The following is a 23,544-nucleotide window of genomic DNA, read 5'->3' on the forward strand; positions in this document are numbered from 1 at the left end:
GTCATCTCCCTGGATAGACTACAGTCCGAGGCAAATGTGTCCATCCACAGACATACACACTGCAGCTTCCATTTCAAAATTCAATGTGAAGGGAAGTGATCAGGCTGACAGCATGCCTGCAAGGACCTGCATGTGCCTATGCAGTTTACTTAGGCCACTGCAGGAATAAATCTGCTGAATGGTTCAGTCTGAATGACACATACAGTACTGGATTGGATAACTTAAACGTTACAGGCAATACACAGGCAATCACAAGATTAACAGCATTAAGCTTTACTGCAGTGTACTGTGTTTATTTTCTGTATTTCCATTCAGAGTTTCATTTTGAGGACACAAAAATTTGTTTGTTTGAAATATCAACACTACACTTCAAAGATTCAGACAGAACAGCTGATGAGTAGATGAAACAAAGTGTTAAAAGGCTTGGTGTGCTGCCATAACTGCACATTCCATACTTTCCATTTGTTTTGATACCATTGGTGTCCACCTGATGCTTTGTGCTGTTCTGAAAATGCACAGCTGTACACTTGTCAACCTCACTGATACCAAGATGGAGATTAACTGAAGAGATGACCATGAAAAGAAAACTAGCTGGCATAGTTTCATGCAAATTTGTGCAAATCCCTAGCACTTATAATTAATTTTCTGCAAACTGTCTTACTCCTACATCTCTTTAAAAATGTCAAGTAAAGATTAGATTCATGGGGGCGGTGTTCACAGAGCTTTTGTTTAGATGGTTGTCTGTCAGTTTTTTGGGGTTGCTTTGTCTTATTTGTACCTAAATCAAGATTGATTAGTGCTTCAGAATAAAACATGATGTCTTGATACAGTGTAAGAACTGTATGATTTCATGTTACTGCAAACATGAATACAGCATTACATATTGTAATCCATTACATTTTGCTTGTAAAGGTGTACACACTAAACATCTATACAGAAATTGTTTTTTTCTAGATTATTTGTTCCGCATTAACAAGTGAGTTTATTTTTATTGCTGTCCTTTAATGATACCTTCTGTACAGTGGCCAATTAGTCATCTTTATGCACAATAGTATTTGGCGAAAAAAAAAACTTTATTTTGGGTATTAACTTTTTCTTTGACAGCTAAAGTCAGATACTACAGATATTGCCGATTATATTGAGCGATATACAAACACAACCACATTTCCTTGTTTGAAGCCAAATAAAAGTATTTTGAGTTGTTGCATTTCTGGGACTTCACCTATTCATTTAGGAGCAAAACAATTAGCATTTTAAATTTAGATCTATAGATACCAGCCTTCTAATTTAGACTCCACAATGGGTGATAGAACCTTATTGTGTGCAGCACCAAGTCTATAGAACGTATTGCCTAATACATTAGATACAATGCCAACATTTTCAAACTTTCATTTCATTTTAAATCCTTTAAGACCTATCTTTTTGCTAAAGATTATCTTTTAACCTTTGCTTTTAAAGTATTATGTTTTCTTAATATTAGTTTTACTTGATTTGGCATGGGCAAATTTTACTATCAAACTATATTTTTGCTTTGTTGTGTATTTAGTTTACCATTGTATAATTCTCAGTGCTTTTACTTTTACTAGAAATTATTATTATTGTTATTTTTATTTTAGACTTTGAACTATAGTGCAGTGATTTATATGGATCAGCAGTGATTTCAACAGGTGCCTCATCTGGTGGTCTGTTGATCAATCTTATTATCTCATGTTAGTCTATGTGAAAGAGTACATTTTTGAAAATTTAAAAATTGCACTTACGGCTTTTAAAACAACACCTAAAATTGCTAAATTGTAATTTTACTTTTAAATTCATGGTCTTTGAAAAGCAAGCTGTTTTTGTTTTTTTTTTTAACAGCTCTACCAAAAGTGAGCAAATGATCTCCATGCACATTCTGAAGACATTTTTTCTCATTGAATAGGGTGCTTTAATATAGTGAAAATACTAATGTATTTCCCCAGTTACTATCAGTATTCAGATATGCCATTTGCTGTTTGCAGCTCTAATTCCAGCCTCATTAACATTTCTCGAGGGTTTAATGGAGGCTGTGATGCCATTATAATATACCTTCTGTAATGGAACAAGTAATAAGTTTTTTCCATACTGAAAAGAGAAGAAAGAAAACACGTATCGGCCATGGAGCCTTCTTGTAATTATTGTCAGAAATTGTTCTTTCACCTTTAAAACTTTAATATGATTAGTGCTCCTTTTCACCTTTTCTTATTTTGATGTCCTAATTTTTGTGGGGGGGGGGGGTGTTTGGTAGTCAGGTTGTCCTTTTCAAAATTAAAGGGTAAAAATAGTTTGTATATATTTTCAGTAGTTGATTACTCCTTCTTTGGTAGACCTCATCCAACTGTCAGCACTCAGCAACAGCTTTTCAAAATTATACTGGACTGTAAGTATAAAGTGTTTAAACGAAGCTTTTTCATTCTCAGTCTTTGAAGAATTAACACTGTTATAGTTAATTAATAAAATTTGCTTAATTTGCTTTCATCCCAGTAGGATCCCAGAGTGCTCTATATACAGTATAGAAGGGGACCTATTTCTTCCACCACAGAAATGCAGTATCCATTTAGGTGATACAGTATGTAGCAGCTATTCAATACACAGTGGAATAGATGGTGAAGTGAGAAATTGCTTCGCCAATTGAAGGAGAACTTTAGGGAGGCTAGATTGTACAACAACAAAGTTGAATTAAGCCAGAACACCCAGTTTTACACCTCTGCTCTTGCAAACAGTGCAAGATCTGCAATGATTATAACTTGTTATTATAAGATGGTAATATCCCTGTTCACTGCTTTTAAAGACTGCAGCCTTTAAGAAATGTCAAGAATAAACCCCTCCAAAAATCTTGTTATTTGTCAATTACTTAACCATAATCCAAAGTAAAGCCTAAATTTACAGAAGCCGTGTTGTTATTATTTTTGTTCTTGCTGCGTGTGTACAGTATATTGAATACTGAATTTGTAATTTTAAAGTTTAATAGTTTTAAGTGAAAAGTGGAAAATACTGTGTGCGAATTGGACATTTAAAGCCAGTACTGCATTATAAATTGCTCCACAGTTGGTAAATTTTGAGTTGTGTTTCATTTAAAAAAAAAATCAAATGTGACTTTTCATAAAGGTCTTTATAAAAAGGGATAAGTGAAGCAAAGACTTAAGGTAAAGACTCAAATGAATGAGTGTTTACCTAAATTATTAGCTCAGACTGATTATTGTGCTGGTCACAAACTCCAGATCCAGTCTATGAAGCTTTTGTTTGATTAGGGCTTGTTGCTTCTACAGGTACTAACCATCCAGTTTAGGGATGGATTATGGCAGGGGGTTTCAAGTTTTGATTTAATCTAAAAATAAATATTTGAAACTCAGTTATAAAGCTACAGGGTTCAGAGCCCCAGACCTCAGATCAGAGTCCAGGGCTTTATTTTTTTTGTTGATACACTGTGTGACAACATTCTGACTTGCAGATTACTCCTGTCATCAGACCACCTGCCTGTGTTCTGTAATAAATGCTTATTTCAAGTTGCTGCTTCATTAATCAAGAGACAGCTGTGATGAATTGATGTTTATTTTTAAAATTTTGAAATTAGGTTTTCAATTAATGAGGTGTTCATTAATTAGTTTCATTGTAAATATTTGTGATGAATACATACAGTATATGTATTTATCGCTATTATGTACTTTTTATTTCCAGCTGATGGAAGTTACATATTAATTGTGTTGTTTGATACATTTACTGTAATTAGATGTTGCTGACCTTGAATTTATAGAAAACCTCAGAAGTGTGATTAATATTTTTACAAACAGAATATTATCAAATGCACACTTGACGTAGGGAATTACTTCCTTACTCCAGATGTATATTTTCCTGGGATTCTGACAATATTTTTTTTTTCATATCTGAATGTATGTAAACGACTAAATTAGGTTGCTTGTTTCCGTTGATGTTCCTCTAGATTCATTGCATTTCATATCTGGTAAAAGAAAGACACTGAATATAATACTTAATGTTATTTTGTGTACAAACAAGTGAAATACATCAATACAACATACTGCTTTTTGCTTAAGTTTAAGTTTTCATTCATCCCTCCATTACATGAACCTGTTTCTATACTCTATAGTCTTTGTACTGTAATCTGTGCTTCTGTAGTTTCTTTTATAGTTCTGTCAGTAGAGTTATCTTGGGGCTGTAGGAGTTTCCTGCAGGAAGGGTGTCCACTGCTTGGACACAAACCAGTGTTACTCAGAGTGATTAGTCACACTGGTATGTCAATGTCTTGGTTTACTTGGCATATACAGTATGGGCTACGGTCTGTGTGACCTGATGGTCACAGGCTGAACTGGGCACATGATCCTGCAGTTACTTTCCATGTTTAAATTAAATTGTGATAAAACCCATTGAGTTACTTGAAACAAAGCTGTTTCCATAGGAACTGCTAAAGCACTCAGTTGCAAAAAATGCTAAAAGCTGCCAGTAGATTGATCTCATTGCATGATAAGCTTATTTGCTGACAGAAAATGTAGTGGGGAAGATAACTCTCTAACTCACCTGGAGAAATAACAACCAATCAACCACCTCCTAAAGTTGAAAGTTATACAATGCGTTGGAGTTACCTCAGCACGATAGCTACAGAATGTTTATTTTCTGTGGCTTATATAACATACTTGTTTACCACAATTTCTAGAAGACCTACTTTTCTGAAGGTTGGTAAGGGGGTCAAGCCTATACCTGATAATCGTCTCTGTCATTCTCTGACTGATATCTTGACACCTAGGAATGCTTCTGTTATGTATGTATCTAAGTCTCACAGTACTTCTTCATCATTTCTCTTGCAAGTCATAAATCTGTACCCATATATTTCAGTTTAACACTCTGACTCCCTTACCACCTTAGAAGGTGAAATAAATCTCTCCTGTACTGGCATACTGTACCTGTCATAATACTGATACAGGAGCTCATGAATTCTAAAAAGTGAGAAGTATTTTTTACTTACTTTGTACTACAGTACTTTATACCTGTTCTGTACCTGTTCTGCATGTATCCATGTCTTTGAAATGCCATTCCCTGCTGAAAGGCAGAGAAAAGAAACACAACACTCTGCACATGAAGCATTTTGTTTCTTCTCTTTAACTCTCAGCACAGAACCTTTTCCCTATTATTTTGCAACCCTCGCATGGCTTGCACCATCTTTGAAATATGATATGGAACTCTGATTAAAAAACTTAAAGAGGTAAATTCTTTAGACATTGCAAAGGCCTTCAAGTAGTGATTGCAATTGCCAATTTTTTATATTTTCATCGGCACAAAACTTGACATTTACACCCCGTATAAATGAAAAAAGCAGCTTACTAACATATCATCCAATGGCAGATTGTTGTTTGCAAGAAGCTTCCAGAATACTCCCAATGTCAAGCCAATGTGAGGAATTTGCCATTGACAAGTGGGTTAAATTTGATGGTGAACATACTGATTTTTTTTTTTATTATTTCTGTGCAAGATAATTGTTCTTGCTTGTGTTTCATACCCATATGGGTGGAACAACATGTCCGATTTCAAATATCTTCATGAAACATGTTTTTGAAATCAGCTCTGCCAGTCAAACATCACGGTTATAAAGATGAATGTTTGTGAAACCAAGCAGACAGCGATCTTCAATGCCCCTAAGGCTAAGTAATGTTGTGTATTTATTATGGTGGATGACTGTTATTTAGCTGTCTCCTGGAAACCTTACAAAGAGGAGCTATTGTGATGTAAAGCACTTGAAACAAAGTTGATATCCATATCTGAGAACAAATAATTCACTGGGGCTTCACAAAAAGGGAAGAAAGGGACAGTCTATGATTAAACAAAATTACTCTAATAAAAAAGGCAAAACAAAGCACTTCAGTTCCGTGCATAGTGGTGCCAGAGTTCTCTGAATAATTTTACATTAACAGTATTTGTCAGGTAGGCACATACCATACACTATGGATAACCCAAACAGAATAAAGGAGTAGTAGATTACTAAATTGATTATTTTGTGATAATTTATTTATTCATCCATCATTCCATTTGTATGGTAATGTAAAGTAGCCACTTTATCCAATTCCAAATCCAAAAAAACATCAGTGTGAGCCAGTAGTACAGGTAGGTGTAGAGTACAGTAATCTGACAGCTTGTCGGAAGAAACTATCTCTGAATCTGGAAGTTCGTGCCTCTATGCAGCTATTACGCTTACCAGAGGGAAGGGGGGAAAAATGTGAGAAACTATGATGATTGGTATCCTTAGTCTTCCTGAGACAGTGAGTTGTAAAAATGTCCACAATAGAGGGGAGCTGTACTCCAATGATGAACTGGGCTGACCTCATCACCCCTGTAACACCTTCCGGTCAGACATTTCCCACAAGCCAATTAATGTACCAGTATGTCTTTGCCTGTAGGAGGAATAGAGAGCACTTGAAGGAAACTCACACAAACATAGAGAGAATATACAGTACAGTACAAACTCCATGCAGATCCCCAGGTCCAAAATTTAACCCAGAGCCCATCATTTGTTTAGAAATGTTTTCATTTTTCTTTTTTTAAACAAAGCATTTAATCTGTAAAAAATATCAGTAAATAATTAAAAAATGTTTACTGTTGAGTTGACAATAATTACAAATAATTATACAGAAGAGGAGAATACAAATTGGCAAAGGTGGTGCAAGCAACAGGAGAGTATGAAAACAAACTGTACACGTACGCGCTGTCTAGAGTAATTTTAGTGCTTCTCTGTGAGAGGACATACTATAGTACTATAGTAAGTGCAGTGTTTCTTCTGCCCTTTAAATCCCAATTAAATACAATTAAACTTAACCATTTATCAATTAAACCACAGCTAAGGGAACACATTTTGTGCTTCATTGACAAATCATTCTAATTTGCTTTGTAGTTGCTATTGGCTTTGTTCCTTACAGACGTTTTCCACTCCCTAAAACCTGAAGGGGAATTCAGTGTTATGCATAGAGCAACTGAATTACATTGACAACTTTCTAAGTAATTACTATATGTGATTTATCCAGGGTTTCCTTTACAGTTATGTCGATGTTATCAATATCTACAAGTAAGAGAATGTGAGCAGAGAGCCAGCTTCAAGAGAGAATGGAATTTTGTTTCATATTGTCATATTGATTTGTTGTACATCCCACTTAAGATGTTTTATATTTTTTGATTGCAGGCAGGACAAGCATGTTAGTGAAAGACCCCATTCCTTATCACTGTTTCACTATTATTTATGAAAGATGTCATTTTTTCTTCCTGTTTTCCAGGCTCATTGGGACCTTCCGGATGGTGCTGCAGAAAGTAGTGGAGGAAGCTCAGCTGGAGGTGTCAGATACCTTAATAGATGACAACAATACTGCCATCCGGGTGAGAGGCCCGCTTCGTAATTACCTGACACAGCAGAGACATAAAGAAGCATTGGCTTTGAATTAGGCACAGAGACACAGCATTCTCCTTCCCCTGTCTTCTCTAATGAGAACTGTGGTGTAGCATGGTGGAATCCCATGTGTGCTCACCTCATTTCACTTATTTGTGTTTAATACAGGGAGTCCTAGGGGGTTATTCAGACACAGCAACATCAAACCCCTAAACCACATTATGGATTTTTCTTTTGGCTTTACAAAGATTGTTGTTTACATTTCCACTGCGGAATTCGATGGAAACTCCACCACCACTTCACTTCTGTAAATAAATGGTTCCTCTTCTTTTTTTTTGCAAAGTAAGTTCATTTATAGACCCCATATGGAGTGTGTGGAAACTCAATAGGTTACAGAGTCCACAGTAAAAGTATATGAACCGTATACAGTATGTGTGCATAAGCCATTGAATTTTGATTGATTTATCACTGAACCTGCAGGGTTTTTTGATTAGTCAGGGTAACAAAGACATAATCAACCAAAGCACACCGAGCGCTTAGTTTTTTTTATTTTTTGATTACAGTTCTAGTGAGGCATAGGTTTCACTTCCTTGCCTGAAGCACTGGTAGTCATACAAAGTCATATCCCAGACTGATAAATTTCTCATAAACACGGGTCCACAAAAGCACATCCAGAGAGCTCCTAATAAATTATACGGTCTGCATGGAGGTTTATTTTTTTAAGAGCATATATAAAGAGGTTGCCATGGAAACCTCAATGGCTCTGCAGAAGGTGCTTCTTGTCCTTGAGTCTTCAGATCTCATTATTTTTGTACTGTGTAAGCAAGAAAAGAAAAATGCAAAATCATAATAAAGGAGGTGCAACCTTTTGCATCTCCCAAGCCAATCGTTAGGAGAAAAAAGTTGACAAGCACTTATTTCTTCATGTATTCTTTTATCAAAAAGTAATAATAGACGTAAAGATCCAAACCTGCTAGTTTCTTATATATGAGATCTTTGAAAAAAAACTTTATTTAATTTAGGATTTGAAAAGTGTTTCTTAGTACAGCAACTGTTCTAAAGCACAAAACAGCATCACTTCCTGACTAGTTTTAAAGATAATGTACAACCCTTAGAGCAACTGACTAGCCTTCCAGTGCACTGAGAAAGCACAGGCAGTCAGGTGATTTTGCTAGATTTTCACTTGAAAATGACTATAAACTCTAAACCCCCATAATCTATTTAAACATAGTTAAGGGGATAGCGATTCTCTCTGAGATTATTTCAGAATATTTTAAATGTTTATATTTCAAATTAATCCTATATTGTATGTTAGAGCTTGCTAGCTATTGCTATATAGCTTGTTTACCATGGTTGCAATTCACAGCAAAATACTATAAGATGACACACATGTCTTTCAAGTACAGTTTGTGTTCATAGCGAGTTGTGCAGAACATCACAGTATAAATAGTGAATATAAGAGTGTCACAGACAGAAGAGGAGCACTACACAGGTGCTCATAAGCAAATATTATGTTAAGCTATTCTGTGATGTATACTGTATGTGAAATTGGCATTTTTTCCCTAATGGAAATTAAAACTACACCATTTTCAAGCATCTGTAAAACATATGAATGGCAGAAGGTATTTCTATCCGACAGTAACTTGACGGGTTGGGTAGATATTATGAAATTCAATGTAGGGAAATGGTATGTATAATTTGAAAAAAAAGGCATTTTTTACTTACATAGCATACAGTAACTCTATAGAAGTAGCATAGACCATACTAGACTATAATTGATATTCTGAGTTCTGGAAGAAATTCAAAATGCTGACATTTAATATAAATACTGTAAATATATGAAGCGACTCAGATCATTAATTATAGAATTTGTGCATGCTAACCATATTATCCATCAAAAATGACTACTGCATCCTTATATTTTGACTTATTAATGGTAAAATACATTATGTTGATAATACCTGTAATTAATTGTTTCTCCAGCAAACATTCTTTGGTTAATAGTGTAGGTTTAAACAGTGCAATAAAAGCACTTTTGGTTGTGGTTTTCATTTCATGACTTACTGCTATATTTGTTATAATCAAACTTCTCTACATATGCAGTATCCATCTCCTCAGTCCATTACAGTTTTCTGCAACGTTCCTCTTTATCCACAGTCCAAACTAAAATCAATCAGTGCCTGATTGTTAAGGTGTCTGACAGACGCCTGGCAGACATGACTGTGCACTGATCTAGCAAACAAAAAACTAGTGATGTGCATTTCTATTATTTCTGAACAGACTACCGTTTTACGTGCTTTTTTATTTTATATTTCCATCTTTTGACAAAATAACTTAATTTGATCTTGCTCATGAGGAACCTTCATATTTACGAAAGGGAATGAAACAGAAATGACTCAATCATTACTCTTTAACCCCGTAAACCTATCTACTATGTGTGAGACACAATTCTTTCAAACTCTCTCTTTATATGAGATAAGATCACTTTATTAGCCATATACAAGTTCTTGCATTAGGAATTTGTCTTTCCACATACCCCAGCTTGCTCTCTATGTGACACACAGACACAGAGAGAAGCTTGGGGTCAGAGCGCAGGGTCAGCCATTTATACAGCACCCCTGGAGCAGCTGGGTTAAGGGCCTTGGCAACCTTCCAGCCACAGATGCAGATCCTTATCCACAGTGCCACCACTCTGCCCACTTATGGTGGCATAAGTAACATCTTATGTTCACACAGTGCATAAAGACAAATTAATTTATACTTAATTCCCACGTCAACAAAGTTGATGGCGATGTGCGCTAGTGCAGCCTAGATAAAAACAACAAAAACACATATTACACATATAACATATTGAGACCTCTAGATAGGTGCTTGGAACCGAACAGTACTAAATGTGAAGCTTTGAAACCTCTCCAAAAGAAGAAGTTTAAAAAATGAGTTGATGGAAGGGGTCTGTGGAAACCTTCTTCATTTTCTGTTTGATGCAGCTGTCATAAATAGAAGCAACAGAGGAAAAATCATGTCCAGTGACCTTAGATGCTATGCATGTGACTCTTTCCAGCTGCTTCCTCTCCTGGGCAGTTGTATTTTTGTACTACACTGTTATCAAGAAGATGAACACTGGCTCAATCACAGTTCTGTAGAAGTGTGTCATTACTTCCTGATTACCTCCAAATTTCAACTGTCGTAGGGGTTACAGGCTCTGATGGGCTTTCTTCATGATGAGGCTCGTGTTAACTTTTAATGTTTCTTTATTAGCCCTATACAATTTCTTGCATTAGGAATGCGTCTTTTCACATACCCCAGCTTTTCTCCAGGGAGACACAGACACAGAGACAGGGAGAGAAGCTTGGGGTCAAAGCGCAGGGTCTGCCATTGTACGGCACCCCTGGAGCAGTTGGGGTTAAGGGCCTTGCTCAGGGGCCCAACGGAGTAGGATTCCTCTGCCAGCCGCGGGATTTGAACCGGCAACCTTCCAGTCACAGGCGCAGATCCTTAGCCACAGATGGTCATGCCAAGAGACTTGAAGGTGTCCACTCTCTCCACAGGCTGGCCATTGATGACAAATGGTGGCTGATCACCCCTGCCCCTCTGAAAGTCCACCACCAGCTCTTGAGTCTTACAAATGTTAAGCTCCAAACAATTCTCATGATACCAGTACAGACCTCACTTCTACTGTACTGTATGCTGTTTTGTCATTATTAGCGTTTAAACCTACTAATGTTGTGCGATCTGAGAATGTTATTATTTTCACAGAATCCGAAACAGAGACACACTCATTTGTGTGTAACAAGTAAATCGGTGCTGACAGTATGCGGCCTTGGGGGGGCACAAGTATTGAGCCATAGACTTAGAAAGCATGTTGTCCATCTTCACCACCTGCATTCTATCACAGAAAATCTAGGATTTTCAGACTGCAAATGTTGTATTAAATGGGGAGCAGTAGTCAATAAACTGGACCCATGCATAGATAGCAGGAGCCTCAAGGTTCTGCAGGAAAGAGAAACAGCATCCTCCATGGGCCTAATGGCCCTGTACACGAACTGGTAAAAGGTCAGCTCAGCATTGTTCAGATGGTTACAAGCAGTCTCTCTAAAACTTTAATAATAACGTAGGTCAAAGCCACAGGCCTATAATCATTCAGACGGCTGACATTGGCTTTCTTAGGCACTGGAATAATCACTGTAGACTTAACACATGCAGGAACCCAAGAGACTGTAATTAGCCTTGGCCATCCTCACAGCCCGTTCAAAATTGTATTTAGCCATTTTGTAATGTTCTCTATCTCCGCTTTTATGAGCTTCATTTCTCTGCCTGCATAACATCCTAACCACCCAGCGAAATTGTTATTACTAAAAACAGTCACTGTCCTAGATGAAATGTACTCATCTTAAGGTTACATATGGAAATGGAGGTTACCATTTCTGTATACTCATGTGCTGTAAGTCACTACATGCCTACCTTCAGTACAGTAAAAACAGTTGAGTCAGTATTATCCAATCACATATCGTACCTACTGCTGAGGAAGACTATTGTTTCACGATCCTCACTAAGGGATTGGTGGATTTCAATTTTTGGCAATATTTAGGAATGTGGAAGATCACATGGGCATCAGAATGACCAAGGGGGGCCCAGGATACAGTGTGAAATGCTTCAGGAATAGTACAGAATTGCTCGTCATGTATTTTATTATTCCAGGTGGCAACATGTACTGTATCAATATCTGTTGTTAGAACCTTGGCGGAAACTTCCTTAAATTGTGATTAAATCCCCCAAGTATCAGCACGGCCGATGGCAGTGACCCCTGCTTGCAGAGGTGTATAAACTGCTGCTGAGATAATGGAAGTGGATTCCAGCGGGAGGTTAAAAGGTCTGCAGTTGATAGTAAGAGTCTCTACCTCTGGTGAGCTGGACCAAGAAAGATTCAGAATCTTTACACCACTTCTTGTTCACATAAAAACTGACACCTCCACCCTGAGAATCACCAACAGATCTCGCCTGGGAGTAGCCAGCTCATTAGCCAGGGAACAGGCTTTGCACGGGATTAAACCAGGCAGTGGTGTTTTTGTCTCTGAAGCTGTACTAGAACACCAGCCCTCTTCCCCCACTTCCTGGGCTGGTGTTTATAATTCCGGTGGTAGCTGCATGAACTAACACCTGTAGATACAGTCCCTTGAAAATAAGTACAGCTTCGGCAGAAATTCAAACATATTGTCCCAAGTACAGTATGCAGCAAAGCTTCTCATGCTTAAGCCGACAAACAGCATGGTCAACTCACAAGCACATACTGTAAAACATAACCTAAAGAAACAAAAACAACTAAACATATTATTAATGTACCAGTACAGCCCTAGCATAGCACATCTTAAACACATCTTTATCATTATCTTTAATAAAATTTAATAACTTTTGTTTAAGAATGTTTCCTAGTGACATTTCGTTATGTTGTTTGTCTTTAAATTAGAAATAAAGTCACTGAGCTGATTTAAATGATAGTCATTTTAACTCTAGTGTCTCAGTTGGAAGCAAACATTGAAAGCATGCAGCTCCACAGATATTCATTAGTATAATGTTATTTTCAAAATGCAACTGTAATGAATTTTATATTGTTACACTAGAAGTGAATGGTAGAAGCCCTTGGGTTTCTCATTTGATTTTGAAAGTCATCCTTTAATCTTTGGATATGTGTGTTTCTGATAAAAAGGATGACATGTTGTAAACAAAGTATATCTAAGTACTGTATATTAGATATGTTCAAGGTTCCATTGCTAGTGCACAGTCATACACAAGGTTTGTTTCTAGTTTCATCTTGTATGTGAAAAGTGTCTGCTTGCTGTATGCTGAAAAGCTATGTACTTACTGTGTATTTCAGGTTTAGGAAATTCAAATTCATTGCAAGCCTTCTATTACCTACATTTTCACAAAACTTGGATGGAGGAAAAGAATGACAGCTGATATCTAAATCATCCTGTTTTGTCAAATGTTTAATTGTGGTTAGTAGTAGTGTGAAGTTCAAATATGAATTGGTGAAAGTAAAATAGCAGAATTAGGTTGCTTCTAATACTATTATTGTGGAGGCTTGTAATAGTGTGGCTGGAAGACTAAAAGCAGGTAAATATTAAAATTATTAAATATAGGCCCTATTCCTTAGGTTTTGGTATGTTAAGTACATTTTGTTGTGCTTTGAGAAACACATTTTAACAGATGATGTTATGATTAGGGTAACAAATAATTTCCTTTTGTAAAAAAATAATTTCCTTATTCAAGCATAAATATGATGTTTTAGAGAAAAAATAAAAGACATCTGCTGCCTAAAAGAAGTTATTCATGGAGCGTCTTTCATCTCTTTGTGTTTGTCCCAGACATGTGTTACGATCGAGATCAAGTACCAGGCTATGGACAGGACTGTCGGGGCCTGGAGCGACGGCGAATTCCTGGATGGCTCCAACGAGAATGACGGAGCATTTCAGTTTGAAACGGACAGCCTGCTCTCGGGACACAGCCAAGGATCGGGAGTGTCACCTGGGAGGTCCCACCTGAGTATTCGCTCCTTCAGAAAGTGAGTGCATGGCTTGCCTTGAAGCACAACAGTGTTTGCCACAGGAGAAGTGAAAGGGGCGTGTGTGTAGTGTAGCAAAAAATAAAGGTGATATTTACTGTATAACCTGAAACACATGTCAGGAGCTGTCAGTCCTTAATAAGGAAGCTTTAGCTTTATCCAGGAGAGCTGAACTGATGTGCGGAGGTGTCAAGAAAAGTAAAAAGGTAGCAGATTGATGCACTGGGCTCCACCACAATTATTGTACATCCCTGTGTCAGTCCAGATCAAAGAACAAGTCAGTTACTGAAGGTGCTATAGGAGTTAAGTACAATAAAGGATGATCATCACTGTGGGGTGGTTGAGGTAGTATTGACAGCTTATTTGGAAAACTATCAACACCAGAAGATCACTAGGCACCAAGCAGTAAATAGGCTTTCCCTTTTTTGTTGTCTTCCATAATAGTGTATTAACCCAGTCCAAAATCGGGAACTTGTATAGACCAATATTTCCCCATCCGGGTCCCTGTGTGTCTGCTGTCTGCTGAGTTTCAATGAAATTCCTACATGTTGTGACTAACATATGCCTTCATGAAGGATGGCTTGTTTGTTTGGCTTTGTCACAGCCTAAGCTAAGTACTGTATATCAGGCCACTCAAACCTGAGTTGAGGCAATAGAAGTGAATAATTTTGGCCCTTAAGAAGAGAGTATATTGTAATTGCGTTTTTCGGAAGATTACCATTGCAGTCCACATTGTTTTTTTTTTATTTAAGCAACCCTTCAGGCAAGTCTGTTTCTATGATGCCTCTCTTTCATAGCAATAGCTGAAAAATCTTCCATTCAAAATCCAGTCAATACCTTCAAATTATCCTGAAATGGGATGCAATTTTAAGGACATCTGAAGGTGCACTAAGCTTTAGATGTTTGATTTTGTGTTTCTGAAATGGTGCTTGAATACTCTAGATTGTTCCCCCATATTTTACAACATAATCACACATATAATACATGATCAAAGTTGGCAATCTGCCATATTTATTCTAACTACTTTGATACCATAGCTGAACCTTTTGCTAAAAACGTCAATGAATTTTCACACTTCAGTATGCTTTTACCTGTTGTTTTGTATTTGTTATTGTTGCTGTTGGTTTTGTTAGTCTGAGTTTAATTTTGTTTTCTCTGTAGCTCTTAATCTGTCAAAGACAGATTTACTGAATCCTACAATCACAGCAAGAATGGCTACATTTTCCTGTAAAGGAAATTTGCACCCCTTAAAATCTTCATCTCCATAATTTGGAGATAATGAGACATGAGATAGTAACAACTAAGAGCATAGTGATCAGTATTTTACTGTGTTCTTAACATTTTTTACAATTTTTGAAACATTTTTTGATTTTCAGATTTTCGTCTAGGTCCCATTTTGTATTTAGTAACATTATTTAGCATTTTCATCCACGTGCAAAGCACAGAAAATATGACTCTTACTCCCTGAACTAAACACATACCTGAACTAACATGCTGAAATCTCTCATGTATGTTTTTTTTTTTTGGCTGGGTAGACTGGCAGACCTCCTTTCATTTTCATACAGTATATTCACTTCTCTTAAAATCAAATAGGACAAGAAAAGAGTACTATCTTGTTCTGTGTATTATATTCATACAGTATGCAGTAAATAACAACAAAACATGAAGGGACCCCTTAAATCCTATACACATAAAATGAAATTAACTAGTGAATAATATAAAGTCACAACATGATATAAATATATTTAATCTGTACTTTCATCTAAAATTAATTTACACAACATGCTAAGAAGTACTGTTGCTGATTATTCAACAGCAGTGCAACTGCAGGCTTTATTTGTTTTTGTGAGGAGATCAAGCAAATTCACCTTCAAGGGTTTGTGACCATAATTATAATCTGTTCACCGGTCAGATTAGCAGTAGAACAGTTTTAATAGCATTTGTTCTGAATACTCATCTCACAAATAATTTATTTCAATGGATCTAAAAGAGCATACTATTTTACTAGGGTATGGTTAAAATGTATGCAGTTCCCCAAAGTTTGATAATGTGTGAATTACACAGTGCCTTTAGGGAATCTTTGACATATAAAAATAGGCAATTACTGCAGTGAATATATGTCCACACAAGACTAATAAACAGACCATTGCATGCAAAGGATTTTTTTCATTTTCTTCGCACTAACCTGTATAATTCCGCTTGACAACTCTACCCATTTTAATTAGGTTCTGCTGACATTTCCAACACCACCATTTCAGGGTAATGACACAGAACTGCGGACTATGTACATTAAGAGCCAATTTCCGAGTTGGCTGCTGTTGTACTGCATAAGAGCACCCACTTATCTCTCAGCAAATCTATATTAACATCGGACCTCTCATGTTCATTGTGAGAAACCAGAATCAGTTGTCAATTCTGTAATAATGTGGTTGGCTGTGTAATCGCTTCTTCCATCCTCTGTCACATGGATAACTGTAGTATGTCGATTTTCTAGGTTTTATGTCTATTCTATATTATCAACTTAAACATTTTCAGTACATCTTATTAATTTTATCTGTCATTCATCTCTGCTTATTTGCAAATATTTTTCTTCATGCTGTGATTTTTCTTCATGCTGTGCTCATTTGCCTTGCTATATCAATATAATATGACATGCTAGACTAATATTACAGGTTTCATAATAATTCTGGTGGTATAAAAGCCATACATCATAAGTATATGATGTATGTGTTGAAGGAAAAATAAACTACAGTATCCTGGCAACTCCCACTTGCTAATTCTTTTTTTACATGCTGTAAAGTAGGTAACACCTATTATTTGACTTGTCCCAGGAATGAGGAAGCAGAAGAGTATTGTAACAGTGAGGAGGAAGGTGACAATAACAGCCTGAACTCAAGGTAGACATCATGGTAGTGAAAGTGTGGGCTGTGACACTTTGTGTGGAGTGCTCTATGGCTGGTGATTTCTAAGTACTTCTAATAAACACCTATGTACAAAAAAAAACAAAACAAAATCATATGGTTTTCACCTATAATTATTTTTAATTCATTTTTAGAGGATAGCAGTCTTCTCTTTCTTATGCTTTGTTTTTAAAGTACTGTATGAATTCATAGCCCCATATATGACATCGATTGAGATGGCATATAAATGGGCAGTTGTTCTCAAACTGAGGTATTGATTTTCTCTGTTTAAAATAAACCATATTAATCAAAAGCAAAATTGGGAACCTTGGGGTTTCTTGAAGAGCTTTAGGGGAATTTTGAAGCGAATAGTAGTGCTTATTCAGTAATCTTGTACAGGTCCAGCCATTTAGAATGCGTGGACATAATGCATTGAAATGCACTTCTTTAAGTAATCTGATACCAGCTTTGCATCTGTTTCAAGTGGATAGTTAACACCTTTCTCAGTCTGTCCAGTGGATGGATGTTGGGGCTGAAGTTATTCTTTCTCTTCCTCAATTAAATATCTGATTTGTCCCCAGTACTGATATGGGCTTAAGATATCGTGAATGTAAAGTGAATATTTAACATACTGTGATTATATAAAATTAATAAAAATGTTAGTATATTTTAAATATTAATTTGGTTACATCATTAGAGAATTGTTTTATTTATTTAAGATTTTAATGATAAAAAATGTTAAACATAGTGTCCTTAAAATATTTGTATTTAAAAGGCCAGATTGAAAAAAAAAGTTTTTGAGTAGTTATTTAAATTAATTTGTCGCATAGACTTTGCCAGGAAGTAGTCCTGTGGGGTTCATGGGAATTGGAGTTCCTAAGCTAAAGCTGCATTTGAGACTATTGGTGATGTGTGTTGAAGACGGTGAGTGAAAATGAAAACCTTCTTCCATTTTCCCTCCTCCCTTCTGCAAGGACACAATGCACCATCAAGGCACGAAACACTCCCTACAGTGCTACATCAGAAAACATTTACAACAATGATGGCAGCTTTATATAGTTAGAACAAACACCAAAACATCCCTTTAGTTGCATAATTTGATATTAATATTCCATATTAAGAGGATTTATACATGCACAACATGAAGCAATCATTCCACTAACATCTTACACCAACAGTATGCATTGTCTTTGGCCAGTGAATCACACAAACGACTGTGCAGCGGAACCATGGTATTACCGTGGTAATAAGAATTGACACAGATTCTAAGTGGCTCCTCTATGCTTCCAAATCTGTTTTTAAAAATCTATGATCAATTACCCAATAGTTTTCATGTTAATGTTTTATTCCTGACATTAGCATTGTACTACAGGATAGCTGATACTCTACTTGAAAATAAGGGTCCCTATTGAAAGTAACCCTCTTATGGCAGAAAAGTTTGAGAACACCTGTGTGCCTACTTCAGAATAGTGTGGGAAGAATGACAGCCCCAGTGAGTTAACACACCTGTATGCAGCTCAATCTACAGCCAGGATGCCTGCCATGTTGTCCAGCCTCTTCAGTGGGCCTAATTAGAAATTTCAGTTTATGTAGATGAGGGGTCATCCAAGGAGCCAAGATTTAGACCTTCCATATACAGTATGTACTGTATTACCATTTCATATTGCTTATGTGGAAAGCTCCCTTTCTGGGACATAATGGGGCTGTCCTACTTAGAAACACACTATTCTTATCTCATGACTGTCTAAAAGGGAAATAAACTACAAGATCAAGCATGTTGTTGTTGTTGTTTTCTTAAGCTTTGTGTTTTCTAGGCCTGTTTTTTCATGTTTTGTTTTGGTTCTTGAAAGAAAGTTCTTAACATTTCCCGTCTAAACTAAAAATACTTGGTTGATTTTGCACATATATATATGATTATATATTGACGAGCCTCACTCATATGGAAAAAAAATTATTGTTGTAACAGCTAATCATGATACCTATAAAACAGGAGTCACAGAATGTAATTCTTTTCAGAGTTTAAAAGACAAATTTAAAGATGACTTTTACTTAAGAGTAAACATCTTAGTCAATTGTCAAAGTTTTTATTTTTGCTCTGGAGTGGGTTTAAAATATTGTAATTTATGAGGTTTAATGCCAGATGATTAAAAACACTGCTTCCTCAATTACAGTTTTGAGCATTGAAAGCTCTAAATTGAAAAACAGTAGCAGCAGTGAGGTGGCTCACTGAATCCTTTCAATGTGGCAATAGGTGGAGATCCATCTAGCTTGTATTAAACAGCTCTGAGATAATATGGTTTAAGTGTTTTCTCAATTGCCTATTAACACTTGAGGTTATAATTATTGAAATAAATCATGTCCCATTATTATTACAAATTACAGTGCAGTGGTTTGCAGTAATAATATGGAAAGTGATCTGTATTGTGATGAAGGAGTTACCCTTTGTAAATGGATTTTGAAGTTATCACATTAAAGAGGCATACAGATCCTGCCGATTTATTTGTGTGAAGCAAAATGAATGTTGGAAAGATTATGTGCAGAAATGTAGGGAAGTGATTAACCACAGCAAGGTTATCAAAAACAAATGTACTTGTAATGGGGGTTTTGTGTTTTTAGATTTCATTTTTATTTCTCAGGGTGAAACAGTGGTGCAGTTTTTAGCATTGCTGCCTCATAGCGCTGGGGTGTTATCTGTGTGAAGTTAGTATGTTCTCCCTGTGTTTGTGTGAGATTCCTCCTGATGCAGAGAAAATTGGCCATGGTGTGTGTCTGTGTGTGCCCTGCGATGGACTGGTGTCTTGTCCAGGGTGTATCACAACCTTGTTTGCCAGGATAGGCTCCAGCTCCATCACAACTCTGAATTGGATGAAGTGGTTTGAAAATGGATTGGTGGATGGATTATTTTTAGCATGCAATTGTTTATTTTTCAACTCTTGTTAAGAGGATGTGTTAAGCAGGTGTGACTTTTGGAAATGGTTTATAAATAATATCCTATCAGTCAATCATTTGCACACCATCAAACCATCTTGCCACCCATAACCTCTTTTTTGAAATTCACATTCTCAAAGGAGTCAGCGCTGAAATAAAAGGCGGGGTTTTTATGTTTCTTTACAGTGCCAGTTGAGATACACTGGCAGCAATTGAGAATATCATTTTGCAAAATTGTGCCTTTGGTTTAATCTTAGATAGTACACTGCTGTGCAAAGAATGAATATGAAAAAATGGCAATCAGAAATTTAAGCCAATGAAGAAGGACCAGGACCTTTTATTGTGATGTTTGCTGTGAATTGAACTGATTCAGAGCATCAAGAGTGCCTATTCTATACATTGTGTAGTAGAATTATGGTACATACTGCATATAACTTGAAGATAATTCAACTTGATGATCTTTTTATTTCTAAGCAGGATCTGAAACACTTTCAAAATGGCAATTAAATATAACTTACAAAATATTAATATAGTTGTATAAATATGTACCTTCCCTTGTACAATTCTTATATTGCTGTTATCCTAAATGAATTTTAAGTGTTTTAACAACAGAAATGTGGAGAATGCTTTTGGAGTAGTATCCTAGTTAAGGATATTTTGCTTTCTACAAAAGTATGCTGATTTTATCCGAGTGTCAAGAGATGTTAGAATGAGTTTAGAAGAGGCACTAGAGAAAACTGATGCTAAGTGTACTGCAATTCTCTATCTACTAGGTGAGGACTACCTTGGGATAATGCTAAAAATGCACGTGGTGGCTTTTTCCAATGCATAGTAATAACTTTGTCAAAGGCAAAATTAACCACTTTGAATATAAAGCATACAGTGTATAAAATTGGTGTCATACAGTATATCCAGCTTTGTAGTAAGCTACGTTTAAAAAGTGATCCTTACAGTTGCAAGGTCTTATGGTAAGGATTTTTTTTTTAATTTAACAAGACCTCAGTGGTATATAATTTTTAAAAGTCATCAATTACATTGTTATATTTAATGTTTTTTATTTAATATAAATGAAAAAATGCATCTTAAAAGCAGGTTCTCCCGACTTCTTATTAAATTGAATATTACTTCCACAATCAATGTTTCAATTTGTAATGTAACATCCAAAATAATATATAAACAAAACAATTTCCATTCTTTCATTTCTTGAGTTATACAATTAATGCTGCTAAGGAATGTTTATGGTGTGTGAATTAGAGGTGATCCTAGTCAGTTTGTTTTCCTGCTGCTATGTTTTTGATTGGGATATTGTAGGCATACACAGTAAATAGACTTACTTCAGATTTTATATACTTTATAGACTTACTTCAGATTTTTCAGTAATAGGTATACAGTATGTGCGTCTGTAATTGTACACAGATATCTAAACCGCAGATCTCAGATTTAAAAGATATGAGTAATAATAAAAAACATCTATTTATGTTCTCCGTGAGTTTGTAATCAGCAGGTCTTGTAATGTGATGTGCCTCTACAGCTACACATGTTCCAAGGACAACAGACAACACATAAATGAAAAACAGATGATCTGTCATGATCCTTCTTGAACTACAGACCTTGCAGAGCTCTCCACCAGACAACAGAGATTGTCTTCTCCAACAAAATATGTTACCTTATATAACTTATACTTTTAATAATAATAATAATAATAATTGCTTACACTTATATAGCGCTTTTTCTGGACACTCCACTCCCCTCCACCATTACCAATGTGCAGCACCCACCTGGATGATGCGTCGGCAGTCTTAATGCACCAGAACACTCACCACACATCAGCTATCGGTGGGGAGGAGAGCAGAGTAATGAAGCCAGTACATAGATGGGGATTATTAGGAAGCCATGACAGGACACCAGGGTAACACCTCTACTCTTTTCGAGAAACGCCGTGGGATTTTTAATGACCACATAGAGTCAGGACCTTGGTTTTACATCTCATCCGAAGGACGGCGCCTGTTTACAGTATAGTGTCCCCATCACTATGCACTAACAGCTCTTCCAGCAGCAACCTTAGTTTTTCCCAGGAGGTCTCCCATCCAGGTCTGACCAGGCTCACACCTGCTTAGCTTCAGTGGGTTGCCAGTTGTGAGTTGCAGAGTGATATGGCTGCTGGCCATTTTTGTCTCTAAAAATTATAAACAGTACTGTATGTTGGTTACTGAAATAAAATTTGCCAAAATAGCAGCCCACTGAAATGCAGTTGTGCTTCTAGTTTAACGTTTAGCTGTGCTGAACATTATCAACATCCTATAAACAAAACAGAAAATGTAGAACTGATTTCTGAAACAAAAAAGTCTGTTTCTGAAATAGCAAATGCATTTTTTCCGTAGCTTAACAACAGCTGTCAAAAACAGAAGAGCATGACCACTATTCACAACTTACAAAATGCCTCATGTGAAAATAGAATAATGTTTTACTCAATGTAATTCTAATATAGAAACAAAGAACAAGCGTAACACAGAGCAACATTTTTTTCGCCAGCCTCGTACCTTTTATAAATGGAAAAATCTAAGAGGGTGTCTGCACACAACAGTCTACAAAACCTTCAAGCATTTTCATTAAGTGCTCGAGAGCTGCCATGAAATGATTTCTGGGTCACTGACAGCCCCGTTTCTTTATCTGTGCCACTGCCCAATAATGTTAATTAGCAGGTTGTCATATATTAAGTACATGGTTCATAAACAAAAAAAAAACAGTTAAGATAAAATCTATCACTTTTTCAATACAGTTACAGCTAGATGTTTCTGCATATCACCAAGAAAGCTTTCAGTTCTTCCTAGCATGTTTTCGGCATGGCCTCGCAGTATATTAGGAGACACAGAAAGACTTTGGATTTACTCCAAAGCTGTATTTTAATTTTAATTCAATGTGCTTATTTATGTATTTTATTGCCCCAGTGCTGTGAATTTGACAAGTTTTCTAATGAAACTGACCACACGTCAGACTACAGGTCAGCTTTTAAAAATGTTTTCAATTTAACCATTTTTCTTCTGATGCCCTGTCAATGCATACTGTACGATAAAGTAATGTGCTGGAAATGTTTGAGCGGGAGAAAACAAGAAAAAATAAAATAAGCTTTTTTTCTTAAAGGAGTGGTATAGAATGTATTTTTCCACTAATTGTGCAATGGAAAAGTCCTCTTTTACCTCTTCACAAACATTGCTAGTGGTGCTATAATTATTGCATTAATAATAATTGATGCAATTATTATTAATAATTGCATCAATTATTATGAATACACAACTGGAATTAGTTAATGGAATATAAAAGTTTAAGCTACAACCAGTTTCCACATTTTACAGTCTATGGGGATCATGAGGATTGGGTCTAACTGATGGTGAGATAGAGGTTTGGATTATGTGGTGTGACACTGATTAATGTGGCCTATTTTCACCACACAGTTTGCAAGCCAAGTGGCGTGATATAGCAGTCTATCTGTCTACTTAATGCCAGAGTGGGAGAGAAGCTCACAGAAATCTGAATGCTGTGCTCTTCAGCTGACAGCTTAGATGGTAGGAACAAATATACAGGGAATGCACTGGAAAGCAATTATTTTGGGTGAATGCTACAGAAACGTTTTACTTCTTATACTGCTTTTTTTCCTAGACCAATTCAGAACATAATTTGACATTGACTCTTACAACCATGGCTGAAGCTTTGCAGCTCCTTTGCAAATACTAATACAGTATGTAGAACAGATCAGCAGG

General features: G+C 36.3%; 1 protein-coding gene across 8 annotated transcripts in view; it reads left to right on the plus strand.

Moving 5' to 3' along the window:
- The window catches only part of otofa (otoferlin a), a 170,033-nt gene that overhangs the window by 71,693 nt on the left and 74,796 nt on the right, over positions 1-23,544 (plus strand). For 5 of the 8 annotated variants that reach the window (XM_015347815.2, XM_015347822.2, XM_006625815.3 and 2 more), the window contains exons 4-5: positions 7,290-7,389; positions 13,762-13,958. In XM_015347815.2, the coding sequence (XP_015203301.1) occupies positions 7,290-7,389; positions 13,762-13,958 (297 nt within the window). Of the gene's footprint in view, positions 1-7,289; positions 7,390-13,761; positions 13,959-16,789; positions 16,856-23,544 lie in introns of all 8 variants that reach the window. The other 3 variants (XM_015347780.2, XM_015347769.2, XM_015347796.2) reach the window with 1 other exon arrangement.

This window comes from Lepisosteus oculatus, chromosome 2 (assembly GCF_040954835.1).
Source record: "Lepisosteus oculatus isolate fLepOcu1 chromosome 2, fLepOcu1.hap2, whole genome shotgun sequence".
Lineage (NCBI taxonomy): Eukaryota > Metazoa > Chordata > Actinopteri > Semionotiformes > Lepisosteidae > Lepisosteus > Lepisosteus oculatus.